The sequence below is a fragment of the Primulina tabacum genome, chromosome 2 (genome assembly GCF_025594145.1).
Source record: "Primulina tabacum isolate GXHZ01 chromosome 2, ASM2559414v2, whole genome shotgun sequence".
Classification (NCBI taxonomy): Eukaryota; Viridiplantae; Streptophyta; class Magnoliopsida; order Lamiales; family Gesneriaceae; genus Primulina; species Primulina tabacum.
Window position 1 is genome coordinate 45,959,091 of NC_134551.1, and position 20,395 is coordinate 45,979,485.

Consider the following 20,395-nt stretch of genomic DNA (forward strand, 5'->3'; position numbering starts at 1 on the left):
CGGAGTAGCTGAAAGGAGAAATAGAACTCTAAAAGAAGCAGCTAGAACAATGCTAGCAGATGCAGACATCTCTCAGCGCTTCTGGGCTGAAGCAATTAACACTGCTTGTTACACGCAAAACAGAACTATGGTCAACAAAAGGCACAATCAAACTCCGTATGAAATATGGAAAGGGAATAAACACAACGTATCTTATTTTCATGTGTTTGGTTGCAAATGTTTTGTACTAAATAATGGCAAAAATCACTTAACTGCATTTGACTCAAAATCAGATGCTGGACTATTTCTTGGTTACTCTGCTGTAAGCAAAGCCTTTAGAATTTTCAACAATAGAACTCTTAATGTTGAAGAGTCGATTCATGTTGTCTTCGATGAAGACAGCAGTGCTCCTGAAATAACTAACACGTCAGATTTAAGTAACAGGTTAGACAAGATCCACTTGGAACTGGACAGTGAAGATGATGTAGAAGCAAACATCAAGGATCTTCAAAATCCAGAACCAGACATTCCGATAGTGGAACCAGAAGTACAGACATTAGATCTGCCAATACCAGCAGAAGACACTCAAGAACCTACTACTGGTTCCGTCGAGAACAATCTCAACATATCAAATCAGGAAGATATCCTTTTAAATCCTTTTATTTGGAGAAAATCTCATCCTCCATCATTTGTTATTGGTAATCCAGCAACGCCTTTGAGAACCAGAAGGCAAATGATAAATGAATACATACATGCTGCGTTTATTTCTCAAGATGAACCAAAGAAGATTGAAGAAGCTCTTTTGGATCCCAGTTAGGTAGAAGCTATCAAGACGACTTCTCTTCTTCTGAATTTTATTCATCATTCATCAGTTATTTATCTTATTTAGCCAACAGTAAGTTATTTGCAGGAAAGCAGAAGGGAATATCAAGTACTTAAACTGAAATTTTATTAGAAACCATTCCAGTACATTAAATGATGCAGAAGTAAAAGCAGTAGATCAACAAATGCTCTTTAACAAGAAGCTTTACATTAAACTTTTTGCATTCAGTAATATCAGCAGATCGTAGTATCTTCAGCAGGAAAAGGATGGTCTGCTTCGAAAAGATTCCAGCAAGCTTGGGTCTAGTAAGAATCTAGCAAGCTTGGGTCTTGTTAGCACTAATGTATAATCAGATACTTTACAGGGCATCAGCTTCATCGATCAACTAGCACTCTCTTATTGCATTAGAAAGCCTCTGGAAAAGATTGATGCTACATTTCCGACTAAATGGAAGCAACAAATCGTTTTGATTGTTGACATTACAACTCCAGAAGTTTGATCCAAGGATCATTACGTAAAGAATGACATATTCAAACTTCCTTCTAAACATTCTTGCTTCGGCTCCTAGATCATACTCTAACTCTTCTTTAACTTGAGCTTTCATTTTAGATTATGAATGTTTAACTTCGTTTAAGTTGTGCAAGCATTTATAGTAATCTTCGGAAGACATAAAGACTCTTGCGACTGTTCATTTTCAACGGTTCAGATTGAAAGATTGCCAAAAGTCATTTGGTGTTTAATATCCACTTATTAGTTGCATTTACTGAGGGGGAACAGTATCTTAGTCAGACTAAGATTTTTATACCTTTTTCAGAAAACAGATAGAGTATTTGTCTTTTCGATAAAACAACAAGTCTGCTGGTTTTGTCACAGTGCTCAAATATTTCAGCACTCTGAAACTTCCAGCAGACGTTATCATAAAACGACAAATCTTCTTCTGATTATTTTTAGTAACCGTCTGGACAGCCCGCCTATTTCAAATTTTTAAATCATTCGCGTCTCTGACAAACTTTGCAAGTCTTTTCAAATATTCAACCATAAACATACTGACACGTGTCCTTATGTTTACTTGACGGTTGTACATTCATTTTAAAATATCACCTTCTCATTTTTCACTTTTACCGTTTCAAAACTGTTGCTACTCAACTACTGCTTTCTCTTAATCATCTTCTATCTACTGCAAATTTTATCTGATCCTTTCATCGTAGAGAAATGGCCGGAGCATACACTCTTAATGCATATCAAGTCAACTTTGCTTCAGTTCTCAATGTCAAAGATAAGAATCTTGTTAAAATGTTTCAAGACCTTGAGAAATCAGGACTTCGAAACTTCTTGGAAGCACCAGCTGTGATATACAAAAATGCTCTTCTGGATTTCTACGCTAAGGCAACTCTGCATGAAGGAAAGATCGTCCACTCTCAAGGATATGCATCCATCTCCATTGATGCCTCACTATTGGGCGCAACTTTTCTCCTCCAACTTTCAGGTACTTCTGAACTATCTGATATTTTCAAGCTAGAAATGTCTATTGCTCTTAGCACTTTCTCAGCCACTGGAGAAGAATTGTCTCCTTCTTGCCACAAAAAGTTACTCAAAATGGAATATCAAATTCTGGCTGATATTGTGGCGAAGGCTATATTAGTCAAAGCTGGCACGTTCGACAAGTTAACAAAGGAGAAAGTTCAAGTGATGGCTGCCATCACTAAGGGAACTAAAGTGGATTGTAGTCATTTCATATTCAGAATCATGAAAGACATGGTCATCAAGAAAAGTTCTGGATTTGCTGTTCAGATCAGCACAATGCTCAAGGATGCTGGTTTCGCTTTTACAAGTGAACAGGATGCTGTTTCGGTAACAATGATTGATGCTGAGAATGTACTCGCTTTAAGGCCCAAGCCAACCGTGGCTGAATTTGTTGCCTTGAAAAAGGAGATTGGAGAGACTCTTTCTGAGACTCAGAAACCTCAACGAAAGATTAAAAGGAAAAGAGTGATCGTCTCTACTGATTCTGATAAAACAGTATCAGAAGAGTCTGCTGTTGATGTTCAACCATCCCTACCAACTCCAATCAAAAAGAAAGCACGGATTGTTCTTAAAATCAAGAAGACAACAGCAATTTCTGAAATTGAGAAAGTGCCAATCAGACAGGTGTTTCCAGAAGTGGTTCCATCTGCACGATCTAATGCTCCTACTTCAGTGCAAGCTGCAGCATCTGTTCCAGCAACATCTACTGCTTCTACTTTCAGACCAATGTCTGGAATAGTGATTAGAGAACCAACAAGGGGGTCTTCTGCATTTCGACCCATTTTGCCTATTTCATCAACCGACAAAGGCAAAGGAAAGATGATTGAAGAACCACAACTTTTTGGACTCAGAACAACTGTGACCACAGGTGTTGATTTTCATTTGGCAGAAATAGAAAGCTCTGCCAATGATGACATGAATTTCTTTGACGAGTGGCACAAGGTCCGAATTTTTCATTCTTTTGCTCACTTCAAGAAGAAAGGATCCTATGGGAAAATAATGAACGCTGACTAGAGGGTCTTTCAACTTGCCAAAACAGAAAACGTAATCGAGGCCTTGTGTAGAAGAGAAGCTACATCCTCGAACAGCTGAAATGTCAGAAGTTGGAATCGGTTCTGAAAATTCTTAAATCAAATTTTGATCCTACAATTCCTACTGCTGTTCAGGATCAAAACGTCATTCTGATTCTAACTGAAAAATTGAAACAGATGAGTGAGCAACTTCTTTATCAAGAAAAGGGCTTTGGCGAGCCAATTGAATATCAAGTCGGCCTTGTTCCAGACTTTCCACAAATCCAGACAGTTGAGGAACGGACTACAGCTTCACCAAAAGCTTCTGTTCTCAGTACTCCTGCATCACCAACAAGGCCTCTTCAGTCATCATCTCTTTTGTCTGTGCATGAACTGGCTTCCGTTGAAGAAGTCATTGACTCAATTGTTCCCACGTCCCCTACTACTCAGGCAGCAGTTCCAGCTACTTCATTGTCACAATCACCCTCTCCAACCGCAGAACAACATATGGCAGAATCAGATGCTGTATCTCTTTTGCCAAATCTAGAGAAATTTTCTGCTGCTCATCAAGCTGAAATGAAAGTTCTTCTGAACCAGCAATCTGAACCCATAACTGCAGAACGATCAGCTTCACCTACTGCCGTTGCTCCAACAGAAGAGAACTTGGTCTCCAACTTGGTTGCTCCTGATGAAGAGATTGTTCCTACCATAATTGCTGCCGAACGAAATGTCTCTGCTATTCCAGATGAAACCTCTGCTGACCCTAGTCCTTCTACTGCTGTGATGGACACCACTTCCCTCACCACCAATCAAGTCTCTACTGCACTGATTGTCACTGATCCTGTTCAAACTCTCACGAACACTCGCGCTGCTGAAACGAGGCAACGCATGCTTGCGCGAACCCCCTCACCTGAATCAGAATCATTCAATTTGGAGTTTCAGATTGACGTTCTGCAAAGGGAACTCAATAACCTGTCTGATTTAGTCAAGCGGATGTCCTGTGAAAGCATATCAGAATTTAGTGGTGCTCAGTCCTTCAGAGGACGAATGAGCAAACAAATATATAAAACGGCGGAATCCGTGGAGAAAATGCATGCTGAAACCATTGTTTTCAGACAAACTGTATCGAGAAATTATAGTCACATCGTGCTTGCTCAAACTGATATACTAAATCGACTCACCGAGCATGATGATCTCATTCGATCATTTTCCACCTCCATGGAAGTAATGGATGCCAAGATTGATTCTCAAACTCAATCTCTCACTACTCTCAATGATCGTATCTCTACTCAAGCTCCGTATCTGGAGATGTTAACCAATGGCATTCAAAACTTGTCTGGAAGAATGAATGATCTTATGGCCCATGTGATTGCCGCTGATGCCAAAAAGGGGGAAGAAAAACGAAGAGATCCATCTGAAGCAGAACTAAGGCAATCAGAAGCTGAACCTTCAGATAGAAGATTTCAGGATCCTCAAGATGAAGAAGTCATTTACAGGGACATTGGAACTGATTGAAAATTTACTGTGTTAATTTCATTTGATATTATTCTTTTGCTAACTGATTATCTGTTATTTAACGCTTTCCTACTGTTTAGGTTTTGGCATCACCACAAAGGGGGAAATTGATAGACATGAATTAATTGTGGCGATGAAAATAAAAACCAGCAGACCAGCAGCACTCTTTAAGAAAACAATAGACAAAAAGAAAATCAGAAGCTAGTGGTCTAGTAAAACAAAAGCAGTATAAAGGATAGAAAAACAGAATCAGTAGAAGATGTTGCCTAACGTGACTACTTTAAATGTTACCATTAAAGTTACCAAGTACTAGTATTAATTGCAGCATTAAATACTATACGGAGTCATTTAATTCACTTTACCGAGTTTAGTATAAAACAGGACTGATTGTTTTATAGCTTTTCTGCAGGAACCTTTTTTTTTTGGTAATAAAGCTGACTCTATCAGAAATCTGAAGACATCTTCTGATCATAAACGTTGAACTCAGTCGCTTATATATACATGGAACAAACCCTTACAGAAAGAGAACTCTACGCATAATATCTTTTCAAGGATCAACGCTATTTCACTCAACGAGACAACCTCGAAATTCCTTGATAACTTTGAGTTCAACACAAAGAAAAGTAGCACATGCTTCATAGCAAATATCTGATCTTTTGAAGATCATCTTGTGCTACTGATTCTTACACTCTTCACAATCTTTTACAACACTTATACTTTATCAGGAAGAGCATGTAATCTGAAAAGAATCTTTTCAGAACCTTTTGTATCACGTTCTTTTTGAGTCGAGTAACTAAGAGTTTCAGTAGGCAAAGGTGTAAGTCCTTCTGAAGTGGGTGTGTACAAGAGTTGTACTGTAATATCCAAAGTCTTTTAGTTATACCTTCTGAAAACAGGAGAAGGGGAGACGTAGAAGATTTCATCTTCGAACTTCCATAAACAACTACTGCCTACTGTTATTATTGTCTTTCACTTACTTCATCAGATTGTTTCCGCACCTATAATTGTAATCTAGGTGAAGGTATACGCAACAAGATAAACTACTATCTCTAACAGGATTTTAGTACCTCATCAAAAGAAAGGAAAAACGAGTAGAGTTTATTCACCCCCCTCTCTAAACTCAACTTCGATCCTCAACATAAATTGTTTGTTTGTTTTTTAAGTATGTCATATTCATGGAAAAATTGTATCTCCAATTAAATGAAATTTACAACTTTATTTTCTAAAACGATTAAAATAGATATTTTGTAGCGTATCCAATTAAATGATGACACACCTTACACATTGGGGAAATGAGGACACCACCAGTGCATGGGTCAAATAAACATAAGAGTTTATCAAATTTGACATAAACTGATTTTATTTTATTTTTTTTTAGAGTTAATGGTGTGTGATTTTACAGTTAGGTCCTTGAGATTTTTGTATTTGATAAGTTACGAATTATCAGATTTTTTTAAAAAAATATGTTTTCATAATATTGAATTTGCATCCAAATCATTTTGTGAGCGGATCAGTGATTTCAGTTCGTTTCTTAACATAAATTAATAAATTAATGAGTTTTTCTAAAATGATTTAATGATGTCTTATTATTATATATTTGAACTAAAAATATAAAATTCTCAATCTACTAGACCATGTATTGTAACAAATATTTTTCTTAAAGTTTTCTTACTTTAATTTTGAACATTCAACAATAAAAAATTGCACCTCCTCAACACTTGAGTAACCAAAACATTATTCATGATATTTTAATAAAATCACACATACTCTTTCACAATATATATACATTAATCAAGCAATTTCTCAAATGAAATGAGCCGCCTCTCTTTCTTCCAAGGCTTGTCCCAAACAACCACCCGGTAATTGCTTTCGGCATTCGTGGCGAGAGCATCCGTGGCGGAAATGATGAGCATGTAATTAATACCATTAACTATTTGAGTTTCTCCTTTTACTATCGACTCAAATCTTAACAAGGCATTGACCCGCTTGTTGTGCTCTTTCACCGCAAACTTCCCTATCTCAACCACCTTTGGGTCGGTCAAGTTACTGATCGCCTGCCAACCGGCGAAGGAGGCTTTGATCGAAGAGGAAGCAAGAAGAATTGAGAAGGAAACAACAAGCAACGAGAAAAATTTGGGTGCCACTTTCTTCCCTTGATCAGATCATTTTTATTTGCTTGTGAAATTTTTAGTGATTATTGGCGGGTTTTAATAGTGACAATGCGCAATCAAAAAGCATGTTTTGATGATTTTATATTGACACGTTTGAGCAAACATTATTTTAGCCGAATCTTGTAACAATTTTTTTTAAAGAAAGATAAAACTAGTTGAGATTACTTTGAAAGCGTACATTTAAAATTTTCAACGTATCCTTTTCATTTTCACAAAACTTTCTTTTAATAAATAAAAATTATGTTAACTACATGCATATTTCAATATTACCCGGAGGAAAAAATTCTTTCATTTGTGGTTGATTTTGGTTATATAAATTTGGGATCACAAATAAGAGTTAGGTACTGGGTCTCTTCTAAAACGACGTTTACTTTAAATGATTAACTTGAAATATGATTTATTAATCGCGATGTGTTTGCTTACAAAAACGAAAATGTCTTAAACTCAAATGTTGTTAATGATTGAATTTGGACATGATTTTTAGTCCTTAATTTCAATAAAGATAAATAAATTATATTTTGTATAAGTGGAAATAAACAATAGTATTCTTACTACGTCTTTGTTTTATCACACACACACACACACACTTAGGTTTATTTTGCTTAACATTGAACAATATTAAAGTGACGCTTTAATAATAAGAATCAAACGCACAATTCAGCTAACTAAACTAAATTTGCGCTTGTCTAATATATTAAATTTTGTTCTAGATATTCGTTACTTAATGGATTGTACTCATGGTAGACAGATATTTAAAGAAATAATTTAGTTTGGATATTCTAAATAGTTGTTTAAATATATCATTAAAGGGTTTGATGTCATTAAAAAATTTTGTGACATGATTTCATAAGTTAAGTTTACAAGATAGAGATCTTAATGAGGTCACAAATGAAAAATATTATTTTTTATGCAAAAAATATTCCTTATTATTGCAAACATAGGAGTGGTTTACGCGTCTAACTGATAAAGATCTTTATGATCATCTCACAAGAGATGTACTATTGTTGTTAATGGTGTTCACAATTTGGTTAACCTAATTTCATCCGCAATCTTTATGCGTCACTCATCACATTTTATCATTCTGATTTTCATAGAACATGTTTTTTTTAAAGCTCGGAACCTTGAATTTAAGATCTCGTCTCAAATTTGAGTTTGAGGTTGATAAATTGTTTGTTTGTTTTTTAAGTATGTCATATTCATGGAAAAATTGTATCTCCAATTAAATGAATGAAAAATTGGCCTTCAGTCCCCAGCCGTCGATTTTTTTGTGTTCAGTCCCTAGGTACTTTTTTAGTACCACATTTCCACATGAAGTGTACCACATTTCCACATGAAGTGTACCACAATTTTGTGGGTAGGGAGTGAACCCAAAGAAATATTTTGATTGGTGATTTTTCACCAACTTCCCCTTAAATGAAATTTACAACTTTGTTTTCTAAAACGATTAAAATAGATATTTTGTAGCGTATCCAATCAAATGATGACACACCTTACACATTGGGCAATGATGACACCACCAGTGCATGGGTCAAACAAACATAAGAGTTTATCAAATTTGACATAAACTGATTTTTTTTTTTTTTTGGAGTTAAGGGTGTGTGATTTTATAGTTAGGTCCTTGAAATTTTTGTATTTGATAAGTTACGAATTATCAGATTTTTTTTTAAAATATGTTTTCATAATATTGAATTTGCATCCAAATCATTTTGTGAGCCGATCAGTGATTTCAGTTCGTTTCTTAACATAAATTAATGAGTTTTTCTAATATGATTTAATGATGTCTTATTATTATTTATTTGAACTAAAAATATAAAATTCTCAATCTACTAGACCTTGTATAGTAAAAAATATTTTTCTTAAAGTTTTCTTACTTTAATCTTGAACATTCAACAATAAAAAATTGCACCTCCTCAGCACTTGAGTAACCAAAACTTTATTCATGAGATTTTAATAAAATCACACATACTCTTTCACAATGTATATACATTAATGAAGCAATTTCTCAAATGAAATGAGCCGCCTCTCTTTCTTCCAAGGCTTGTCCCAAACAACCACCCGGTAATAGCTTTCGGCATTCGCGGCGAGGGCATCCGTGGCGGAAATGATGAGCCTGTAATTAATACCATTTACTATTTGAGTTTCTCCTTTTACTATCGACTCAAATCTTAACAAGGCATTGACCCGCTTGTTGTGCTCTTTCACCGCAAACTTCCCTATCTCAACCACCTTTGGGTCGGTCAAGTTACTGATCGCCTGCCAACCGGCGAAGGAGGCTTTGATCGAAGAGGAAGCAAGAAGAATTGAGAAGGTAACAACAAGCAACGAGAAAAATTTGGGTGCCATTTTCTTCCCTTGATCAGATCAATTTAATTTGCTTATGAAATTTGTAGTGATTATTGGCGGGTTTTATAGTGACAATGCGCAATCAAAAAGCATGCTTTGATGATGTTATATTGACACGTTTGAGCAAACTTTATTTTAGCCGAATCTTGTTACAATTTTTTTTAAAGAAAGATAAAACTAGTTGAGATTACTTTGAAAGCGTACATTTAAAATTTTCAACGTATCCTTTTCATTTTCACAAAACTTTCTTTTAATAAATAAAAATTATGTTAACTACATGCATATTTCAATAATACCCGGAGGAAAAAATTCTTTCATTTGTGGTTGATTTTGGTCATATAAATTTGGGATCACAAATAAGAGTTAGGTACTGGGTCTCTTCTAAAACGACATTTACTTTAAATGATTAACTTGAAATATGATTTATTAATCGCGATGTGTTTGCTTACAAAAACGAAAATGTCAAACTCAAATGTTGTTAATGATTGAATTTGGACATGATTTTTAGTCCTTAATTTCAATAAAGATAAATAAATTATATTTTGTATAAGTGGAAATAAACAATAGTATTCTTACTACGTCTTTGTTTTATCACACACACACACACACTTAGGTTTATTTTGCTTAACATTGAACAATATTAAAGTGACGCTTTAATAATAAGAATCAAACGCACAATTCAGCTAACTAAACTAAATTTGCGCTTGTCTAATATATTAAATTTTGTTCTAGATATTCGTTACTTAATGGATTGTACTCATGGTAGACAGATATTTAAAGAAATAATTTAGTTTGGATATTCTAAATAGTTGTTTAAATATATCATTAAAGGGTTTGATGTCATTAAAAAATTTTGTGACATGATTTCATAAGTTAAGTTTACAAGATAGAGATCTTAATTAGGTCACAAATGAAAAATATTATTTTTTATGCAAAAAATATTCCTTATTATTGCAAACATAGGAGTGGTTTACTCGTCTAACTGATAAAGATCTTTATGATCATCTCACAAGAGATGACTATTGTTGTTAATGGTGTTCACAATTTGGTTAACCTAATTTCATCCGCAATCTTTGTGCGTCACTCATCACATTTTATCATTCTGATTTTCATAGAACATGTTTTTTTTAAAGCTCGGAACCTTGAATTTAAGATCTCGTCTCAAATTTGAGTTTGAGGTTGACAAATTGTTTGTTTGTTTTTTAAGTATGTCATATTCATGGAAAAATTGTATCTCCAATTAAATGAATGAAAAATTGGCCTTCAGTCCCCTGCCGTCGATTTTTTTTGTGTTCAGTCCCTAGGTACTTTTTTAGTACAACATTTCCACATGAAGTGTACCACAATTTGTATGACATAGTACCACAATTTTGTGGGTAGGGAGTGAACCCAAAGAAATATTTTGATTGGTGATTTTTCACCAACTTCCCCTTAAATGAAATTTACAACTTTGTTTTCTAAAACGATTAAAATAGATATTTTGTAGCGTATCCAATCAAATGATGACACACCTTACACATTGGGGCAATGATGACACCACCAGTGCATGGGTCAAACAAACATAAGAGTTTATCAAATTTGAAATAAACTGATTTTTTTTTTTTTGAAGTTAAGGGTGTGTGATTTTATAGTTAGGTCCTTGAGATTTTTGTATTTGATAAGTTACGAATTATTAGGTTTTTTTTAAAACATGTTTTCATAATATTGAATTTGCATCCAAATCATTTTGTGAGCCGATCAGTGATTTCAGTTCGTTTCTTAACATAAATTAATGAGTTTTTCTAAAATGATTTAATGATGTCTTATTATTATATATTTGAACTAAAAATATAAAATTCTCAATCTACTAGACCTTGTATAGTAAAAAATATTTTTCTTAAAGTTTTCTTACTTTAATCTTGAACATTCAACAATAAAAAATTGCACCTCCTCAGCACTTGAGTAACCAAAACTTTATTCATGAGATTTTAATAAAATCACACATACTCTTTCACAATATATATACATTAATGAAGCAATTTCTCAAATGAAATGAGCCGCCTCTCTTTCTTCCAAGGCTTGTCCCAAACAACCACCCGGTAATAGCCTTCGGCATTCGCGGCGAGGGCATCCGTGGCGGAAATGATGAGCCTGTAATTAATACCATTAACTATTTGAGTTTCTCCTTTTACTATCGACTCAAATCTTAACAAGGCATTGACCCGCTTGTTGTGCTCTTTCACCGCAAACTTCCCTATCTCAACCACCTTTGGGTCGGTCAAGTTACTGATCGCCTGCCAACCGGCGAAGGAGGCTTTGATCGAAGAGGAAGCAAGAAGAATTGAGAAGGTAACAACAAGCAACGAGAAAAATTTGGGTGCCATTTTCTTCCCTTGATCAGATCAATTTAATTTGCTTGTGAAATTTGTAGTGATTATTGGCGGGTTTTATAGTGACAATGCGCAATCAAAAAGCATGCTTTGATGATGTTATATTGACACGTTTGAGCAAACTTTATTTTAGCCGAATCTTGTTACAATTTTTTTTAAAGAAAGATAAAACTAGTTGAGATTACTTTGAAAGCGTACATTTAAAATTTTCAACGTATCCTTTTCATTTTCACAAAACTTTCTTTTAATAAATAAAAATTATGTTAACTACATGCATATTTCAATATTACCCGGAGGAAAAAATTCTTTCATTTGTGGTTGATTTTGGTCATATAAATTTGGGATCACAAATAAGAGTTAGGTACTGGGTCTCTTCTAAAACGATTATTACTTTAAATGATTAACTTGAAATATGATTTATTAATCGCGATGTGTTTGCTTACAAAAACGAAAATGTCAAACTCAAATGTTGTTAATGATTGAATTTGGACATGATTTTTAGTCCTTAATTTCAATAAAGATAAATAAATTATATTTTGTATAAGTGGAAATAAACAATAGTATTCTTACTACGTCTTTGTTTTATCACACACACACACACACACTTAGGTTTATTTTGCTTAACATTGAACAATATTAAAGTGACGCTTTAATAATAAGAATCAAACGCACAATTCAGCTAACTAAACTAAATTTGCGCTTGTCTAATATATTAAATTTTGTTCTAGATATTCGTTACTTAATGGATTGTACTCATGGTAGACAGATATTTAAAGAAATAATTTAGTTTGGATATTCTAAATAGTTGTTTAAATATATCATTAAAGGGTTTGATGTCATTAAAAAATTTTGTGACATGATTTCATAAGTTAAGTTTACAAGATAGAGATCTTAATTAGGTCACAAATGAAAAATATTATTTTTTATGCAAAAAATATTCCTTATTATTGCAAACATAGGAGTGGTTTACTCGTCTAACTGATAAAGATCTTTATGATCATCTCACAAGAGATGTACTATTGTTGTTAATGGTGTTCACAATTTGGTTAACCTAATTTCATCCGCAATCTTTGTGCGTCACTCATCACATTTTATCATTCTGATTTTCATAGAACATGTTTTTTTTAAAGCTCGGAACCTTGAATTTAAGATCTCGTCTCAAATTTGAGTTTGAGGTTGACAAATTGTTTGTTTGTTTTTTAAGTATGTCATATTCATGGAAAAATTGTATCTCCAATTAAATGAATGAAAAATTGGCCTTCAGTCCCCAGCCGTCGATTTTTTTTGTGTTCAGTCCCTAGGTACTTTTTTAGTACAACATTTCCACATGAAGTGTACCACAATTTGTATGACATAGTACCACAATTTTGTGGGTAGGGAGTGAACCCAAAGAAATATTTTGATTGGTGATTTTTCACCAACTTCCCCTTAAATGAAATTTACAACTTTGTTTTCTAAAACGATTAAAATAGATATTTTGTAGCGTATCCAATCAAATGATGACACACCTTACACATTGGGGCAATGATGACACCACCAGTGCATGGGTCAAACAAACATAAGAGTATCAAATTTGAAATAAACTGATTTTTTTTTTTTAAGGGTGTGTGATTTTATAGTTAGGTCCTTGAGATTTTTGTATTTGATAAGTTACGAATTATCAGATTTTTTTTTAAAATATGTTTTCATAATATTGAATTTGCATCCAAATCATTTTGTGAGCCGATCAGTGATTTCAGTTCGTTTCTTAACATAAATTAATGAGTTTTTCTAAAATGATTTAATGATGTCTTATTATTATATATTTGAACTAAAAATATAAAATTCTCAATCTACTAGACCTTGTATAGTAAAAAATATTTTTCTTAAAGTTTTCTTACTTTAATCTTGAACATTCAACAATAAAAAATTGCACCTCCTCAGCACTTGAGTAACCAAAACTTTATTCATGAGATTTTAATAAAATCACACATACTCTTTCACAATATATATACATTAATGAAGCAATTTCTCAAATGAAATGAGCCGCCTCTCTTTCTTCCAAGGCTTGTCCCAAACAACCACCCGGTAATAGCCTTCGGCATTCGCGGCGAGGGCATCCGTGGCGGAAATGATGAGCCTGTAATTAATACCATTAACTATTTGAGTTTCTCCTTTTACTATCGACTCAAATCTTAACAAGGCATTGACCCGCTTGTTGTGCTCTTTCACCGCAAACTTCCCTATCTCAACCACCTTTGGGTCGGTCAAGTTACTGATCGCCTGCCAACCGGCGAAGGAGGCTTTGATCGAAGAGGAAGCAAGAAGAATTGAGAAGGTAACAACAAGCAACGAGAAAAATTTGGGTGCCATTTTCTTCCCTTGATCAGATCAATTTAATTTGCTTGTGAAATTTGTAGTGATTATTGGCGGGTTTTATAGTGACAATGCGCAATCAAAAAGCATGCTTTGATGATGTTATATTGACACGTTTGAGCAAACTTTATTTTAGCCGAATCTTGTTACAATTTTTTTTAAAGAAAGATAAAACTAGTTGAGATTACTTTGAAAGCGTACATTTAAAATTTTCAACGTATCCTTTTCATTTTCACAAAACTTTCTTTTAATAAATAAAAATTATGTTAACTACATGCATATTTCAATATTACCCGGAGGAAAAAATTCTTTCATTTGTGGTTGATTTTGGTCATATAAATTTGGGATCACAAATAAGAGTTAGGTACTGGGTCTCTTCTAAAACGATTATTACTTTAAATGATTAACTTGAAATATGATTTATTAATCGCGATGTGTTTGCTTACAAAAACGAAAATGTCAAACTCAAATGTTGTTAATGATTGAATTTGGACATGATTTTTAGTCCTTAATTTCAATAAAGATAAATAAATTATATTTTGTATAAGTGGAAATAAACAATAGTATTCTTACTACGTCTTTGTTTTATCACACACACACACACACACTTAGGTTTATTTTGCTTAACATTGAACAATATTAAAGTGACGCTTTAATAATAAGAATCAAACGCACAATTCAGCTAACTAAACTAAATTTGCGCTTGTCTAATATATTAAATTTTGTTCTAGATATTCGTTACTTAATGGATTGTACTCATGGTAGACAGATATTTAAAGAAATAATTTAGTTTGGATATTCTAAATAGTTGTTTAAATATATCATTAAAGGGTTTGATGTCATTAAAAAATTTTGTGACATGATTTCATAAGTTAAGTTTACAAGATAGAGATCTTAATTAGGTCACAAATGAAAAATATTATTTTTTATGCAAAAAATATTCCTTATTATTGCAAACATAGGAGTGGTTTACTCGTCTAACTGATAAAGATCTTTATGATCATCTCACAAGAGATGTACTATTGTTGTTAATGGTGTTCACAATTTGGTTAACCTAATTTCATCCGCAATCTTTGTGCGTCACTCATCACATTTTATCATTCTGATTTTCATAGAACATGTTTTTTTTAAAGCTCGGAACCTTGAATTTAAGATCTCGTCTCAAATTTGAGTTTGAGGTTGACAAATTGTTTGTTTGTTTTTTAAGTATGTCATATTCATGGAAAAATTGTATCTCCAATTAAATGAATGAAAAATTGGCCTTCAGTCCCCAGCCGTCGATTTTTTTTTGTGTTCAGTCCCTAGGTACTTTTTTAGTACAACATTTCCACATGAAGTGTACCACAATTTGTATGACATAGTACCACAATTTTGTGGGTAGGGAGTGAACCCAAAGAAATATTTTGATTGGTGATTTTTCACCAACTTCCCCTTAAATGAAATTTACAACTTTGTTTTCTAAAACGATTAAAATAGATATTTTGTAGCGTATCCAATCAAATGATGACACACCTTACACATTGGGGCAATGATGACACCACCAGTGCATGGGTCAAACAAACATAAGAGTATCAAATTTGAAATAAACTGATTTTTTTTTTTTAAGGGTGTGTGATTTTATAGTTAGGTCCTTGAGATTTTTGTATTTGATAAGTTACGAATTATCAGATTTTTTTTTAAAATATGTTTTCATAATATTGAATTTGCATCCAAATCATTTTGTGAGCCGATCAGTGATTTCAGTTCGTTTCTTAACATAAATTAATGAGTTTTTCTAAAATGATTTAATGATGTCTTATTATTATATATTTGAACTAAAAATATAAAATTCTCAATCTACTAGACCTTGTATAGTAAAAAATATTTTTCTTAAAGTTTTCTTACTTTAATCTTGAACATTCAACAATAAAAAATTGCACCTCCTCAGCACTTGAGTAACCAAAACTTTATTCATGAGATTTTAATAAAATCACACATACTCTTTCACAATATATATACATTAATGAAGCAATTTCTCAAATGAAATGAGCCGCCTCTCTTTCTTCCAAGGCTTGTCCCAAACAACCACCCGGTAATAGCCTTCGGCATTCGCGGCGAGGGCATCCGTGGCGGAAATGATGAGCCTGTAATTAATACCATTAACTATTTGAGTTTCTCCTTTTACTATCGACTCAAATCTTAACAAGGCATTGACCCGCTTGTTGTGCTCTTTCACCGCAAACTTCCCTATCTCAACCACCTTTGGGTCGGTCAAGTTACTGATCGCCTGCCAACCGGCGAAGGAGGCTTTGATCGAAGAGGAAGCAAGAAGAATTGAGAAGGTAACAACAAGCAACGAGAAAAATTTGGGTGCCATTTTCTTCCCTTGATCAGATCAATTTAATTTGCTTGTGAAATTTGTAGTGATTATTGGCGGGTTTTTATAGTGACAATGCGCAATCAAAAAGCATGCTTTGATGATGTTATATTGACACGTTTGAGCAAACATTATTTTAGCCGAATCTTGTTACAATTTTTTTTAAAGAAAGATAAAACTAGTTGAGATTACTTTGAAAGCGTACATTTAAAATTTTCAACGTATCATTTTCATTTTCACAAAACTTTCTTTTAATAAATAAAAATTATGTTAACTACATGCATATTTCAATATTACCCGGAGGAAAAAATTCTTTCATTTGTGGTTGATTTTGGTCATATAAATTTGGGATCACAAATAAGAGTTAGGTACTGGGTCTCTTCTAAAACGACGTTTACTTTAAATGATTAACTTGAAATATGTTTTATTAATCGCCAAGTGTTTGCTTACAAAAACGAAAATGTATTTAACTCAAATGTTGTTAATGATTGAATTCGGACATGATTTTTAGTCCTTAATTTCAATAATGATAAATAAATTATATTTTGTATAAGTGGAAATAAACAATAGTATTCTTACTAGGTCTTTGTTTTGTGACACACACACACACACACTTTGGTTTATTTTTCTTAACATTGAACAATATTAAAGCGACGCTTTAATAATAAGAATCAAACGGACAATTCGCTAACTAAACTAAGTTTGCGCTTGTCTAATATATTAAATTTTGTTCTAGAAATTCGTTACTTAATGGATTGTACTCATGGTAAAAGATATTTAAAGAAATAATTTAATTTGGATATTCTAAATAGTTGTTTAAATATATCATTAAAGGGCTTGATGTCATTAAAAATTTTTTGACATGATTTCATAAGTTAAGTTTACAAGATAGAGATCATAATTAGGTCACAAATGAAAAATATTACTTTTTATGCAAAAAATATTCCTTATTATTGCAAACATAGGAGTGGTTTACTCGTCTAACTAATAAAGATCTCTAAGATCATCTCACAAGAGATGTACTATTGTTGTTAATGGTTTTAACAATTTGGTTAACCTAATTTCATCTACAATCTTTGTGCGTCAATCATCAAATTTTAATCATTCTGATTTTCATAAAACATGTTTTTTTTAAAGCCCGGAACCTTGAATTTAAGATCTCGTCTCAAATTTGAATTTGAGGTTGATAAATTGTTTGTTTGTTTTTTAAGTATGCCATATTCATGGAAAAATTGTATCTCCAATTAAATGAAATTTACAACTTTATTTTCTAAAACGATTAAAATAGATATTTTGTAGCGTATCCAATCAAATGATGACACACCTTACACGTTGGGGCAATGAGGACACCACCCGTGCATGGGTCAAACAAACATAAGAAATTAACAAATTTGACATAAATTGATTTTTTTTTTTTTTGGAGTTAAAGGTGTGTGATTTTACAGTTAGGTCCTTGAGATTTTTGTATTTGATAAGTTACGAATTATCAGATTTTTTTTAAAATATGTTTTCATAATATTGAATTTGCATCCAAATCATTTTGTGAGCCGATCACTGATTTCAGTTCGTTTCTTAACATAAATTAATAAATTAATGAGTTTTTCTAAAATGATTTAATGATGTCTTATTATTATATATTTGAACTAAAAATATAAAATTCTCATCTACTAGACCATGTATAGTAACAAATATTTTTCTTAAAGTTTTCTTACTTTAATCTTGAACATTCAACAATAAAAAATTGCACCTCCTCAGAACTTGAGTAACCAAAACTTTATTCATGAGATTTTAATAAAATCACACATACTCTTTCACAATATATATACATTAATGAAGCAATTTCTCAAATGAAATGAGCCGCCTCTCTTTCTTCCAAGGCTTGTCCCAAACAACCACCTGGTAATAGCTTTCGGCATTCGCAACGAGGGCATCCGTGGCGGAAATGATGAGCCTGTAATTAATACCATTAACTATTTGAGTTTCTCCTTTTACTATCGACTCAAATCTTAACAAGGCATTGACCCGCTTGTTGTGCTCTTTCACCGCAAACTTCCCTATCTCAACCACCTTTGGGTCGGTCAAGTTACTGATCGCCTGCCAACCGGCGAAGGAGGCTTTGATCGAAGAGGAAGCAAGAAGAATTGAGAAGGAAACAACAAGCAACGAGAAAAATTTGGGTGCCACTTTCTTCCCTTGATCAGATCATTTTTATTTGCTTGTGAAATTTTTAGTGATTATTGGCGGGTTTTAATAGTGACAATGCGCAATCAAAAAGCATGTTTTGATGATTTTATATTGACACGTTTGAGCAAACATTATTTTAGCCGAATCTTGTAACAATTTTTTTTAAAGAAAGATAAAACTAGTTGAGATTACTTTGAAAGCGTACATTTAAAATTTTCAACGTATCCTTTTCATTTTCACAAAACATTCTTTTAATAAATAAAAATTATGTTAACTACATGCATATTTCAATATTACCCGGAGGAAAAAATTCTTTCATTTGTGGTTGATTTTGGTCATATAAATTTGGGATCACAAATAAGAGTTAGGTACTGGGTCTCTTCTAAAACGACGTTTACTTTAAATGATTAACTTGAAATATGTTTTATTAATCGCCATGTGTTTGCTTACAAAAATGAAAATGTCTTAAACTCAAATGTTGTTAATGATTGAATTTGGACATGATTTTTAGTCCTTAAGTTCAAAAAAGATAAATAAATTATATTTTGTATAAGTGGAAATAAACAATAGTATTCTTACTAGGTCTTTGTTTTCTCACACAAACACACACACACACACACACACACACGCACACTTTTGTTTATTTTGCTTAACATTGAACAATATTAAAGCGACGCTTTAATAATAAGAATCAAACGTACAATTCAGCTAACTAAACTAAGTTTGCGCTTGTCTAATATATTAAATTTTGTTCTAGAAATTCGTTACTTAATGGATTGTACTCATGATAGAAAGATATTTAAAGAAATTATTTAATTTGGATATTCTAAATAGTTGTATAAATATATCATTAAAGGGTTTGATGTCATTAAAAAATTTTGTAACATGATTTCACAAGTTATGTTTACAAGATAGAGATCCTAATTAGGTCACAAATGAAAAATATTACTTTTTATGCAAAAAATATTCCTTATTATTGCAAACATAGGAATGGTTTACTCGTCTAACTGATAAAGATCTCTAAGATCATCTCACAAGTGATGTACTATTGTTGTTAATGGTGATCACAATTTGGTTAACCTAATTTCATCCGCAATCTTTGTGCGTCAATCATCACATTTTAATCATTCTGATTTTCATAGAACATGTTTTTTTTAAAGCTCGGAACATTGAATTTAAGATCTCGTCTAAAATATGAATTTGAGGTTGATAAATTGTTTGTTTGTTTTTTAAGTATGTCATATTCATGGAAAAATTGTATCTCCAATTAAATGAAATTTAAAACATTATTTTCAAAAACGATTAAAATAGATATTTTGTAGCGTATCCAATCAAATGATGACACACCTTACACATTGGGGCAATGATGACACCACCAGTGCATGGGTCAAACAAACATAAGAGTTTATCAAATTTGACATAAACTGATTTTTTTTTTTTTTGGAGTTAAGGGTTATTTTATAGTTAGGTCCTTGAGATTTTTGTATTTGATAAGTTACGAATTATAAGATTTTTTTTTAAAAATATGTTTTCATAATATTGAATTTGCATCCAAATCATTTTGTGAGCCGATCAGTGATTTCAGTTCGTTTCTTAACATAAATTAATGAGTTTTTCTAAAATGATTTAATGATGTCTTATTATTATATATTTGAACTAAAAATATAAAATTCTCAATCTACTAGACCATGTATAGTAACAAATATTTTTATTAAAGTTTTCTTACTTTAATCTTGAACATTCAACAATAAAAAATTGCACCTCCT

At 32.5% G+C, this 20,395-nt stretch overlaps 4 protein-coding genes across 4 annotated transcripts; all 4 read right to left on the reverse strand.

Annotated features, from left to right (window-relative positions):
- Window positions 1-9,008: 9,008 nt before the first annotated feature.
- Window positions 9,009-9,365, reverse strand: LOC142537751 (cysteine proteinase inhibitor 5-like). The gene has a single exon (XM_075643245.1). The coding sequence runs from the start codon at window positions 9,363-9,365 to the stop codon at window positions 9,009-9,011; it is 357 nt and encodes a 118-aa protein (XP_075499360.1).
- A 2,006-nt stretch (window positions 9,366-11,371) lies between these two features.
- LOC142537752 (cysteine proteinase inhibitor 5-like) lies at window positions 11,372-11,728 on the reverse strand. The gene has a single exon (XM_075643246.1). The coding sequence runs from the start codon at window positions 11,726-11,728 to the stop codon at window positions 11,372-11,374; it is 357 nt and encodes a 118-aa protein (XP_075499361.1).
- Window positions 11,729-13,729: 2,001 nt separating this feature from the next.
- Window positions 13,730-14,086, reverse strand: LOC142537753 (cysteine proteinase inhibitor 5-like). Its single transcript, XM_075643248.1, has one exon. It carries the CDS (start codon window positions 14,084-14,086, stop codon window positions 13,730-13,732), a length of 357 nt encoding a protein of 118 aa, XP_075499363.1.
- Window positions 14,087-16,088: 2,002 nt separating this feature from the next.
- LOC142537754 (cysteine proteinase inhibitor 5-like) lies at window positions 16,089-16,445 on the reverse strand. Its single transcript, XM_075643249.1, has one exon. It carries the CDS (start codon window positions 16,443-16,445, stop codon window positions 16,089-16,091), a length of 357 nt encoding a protein of 118 aa, XP_075499364.1.
- Window positions 16,446-20,395: the final 3,950 nt, after the last annotated feature.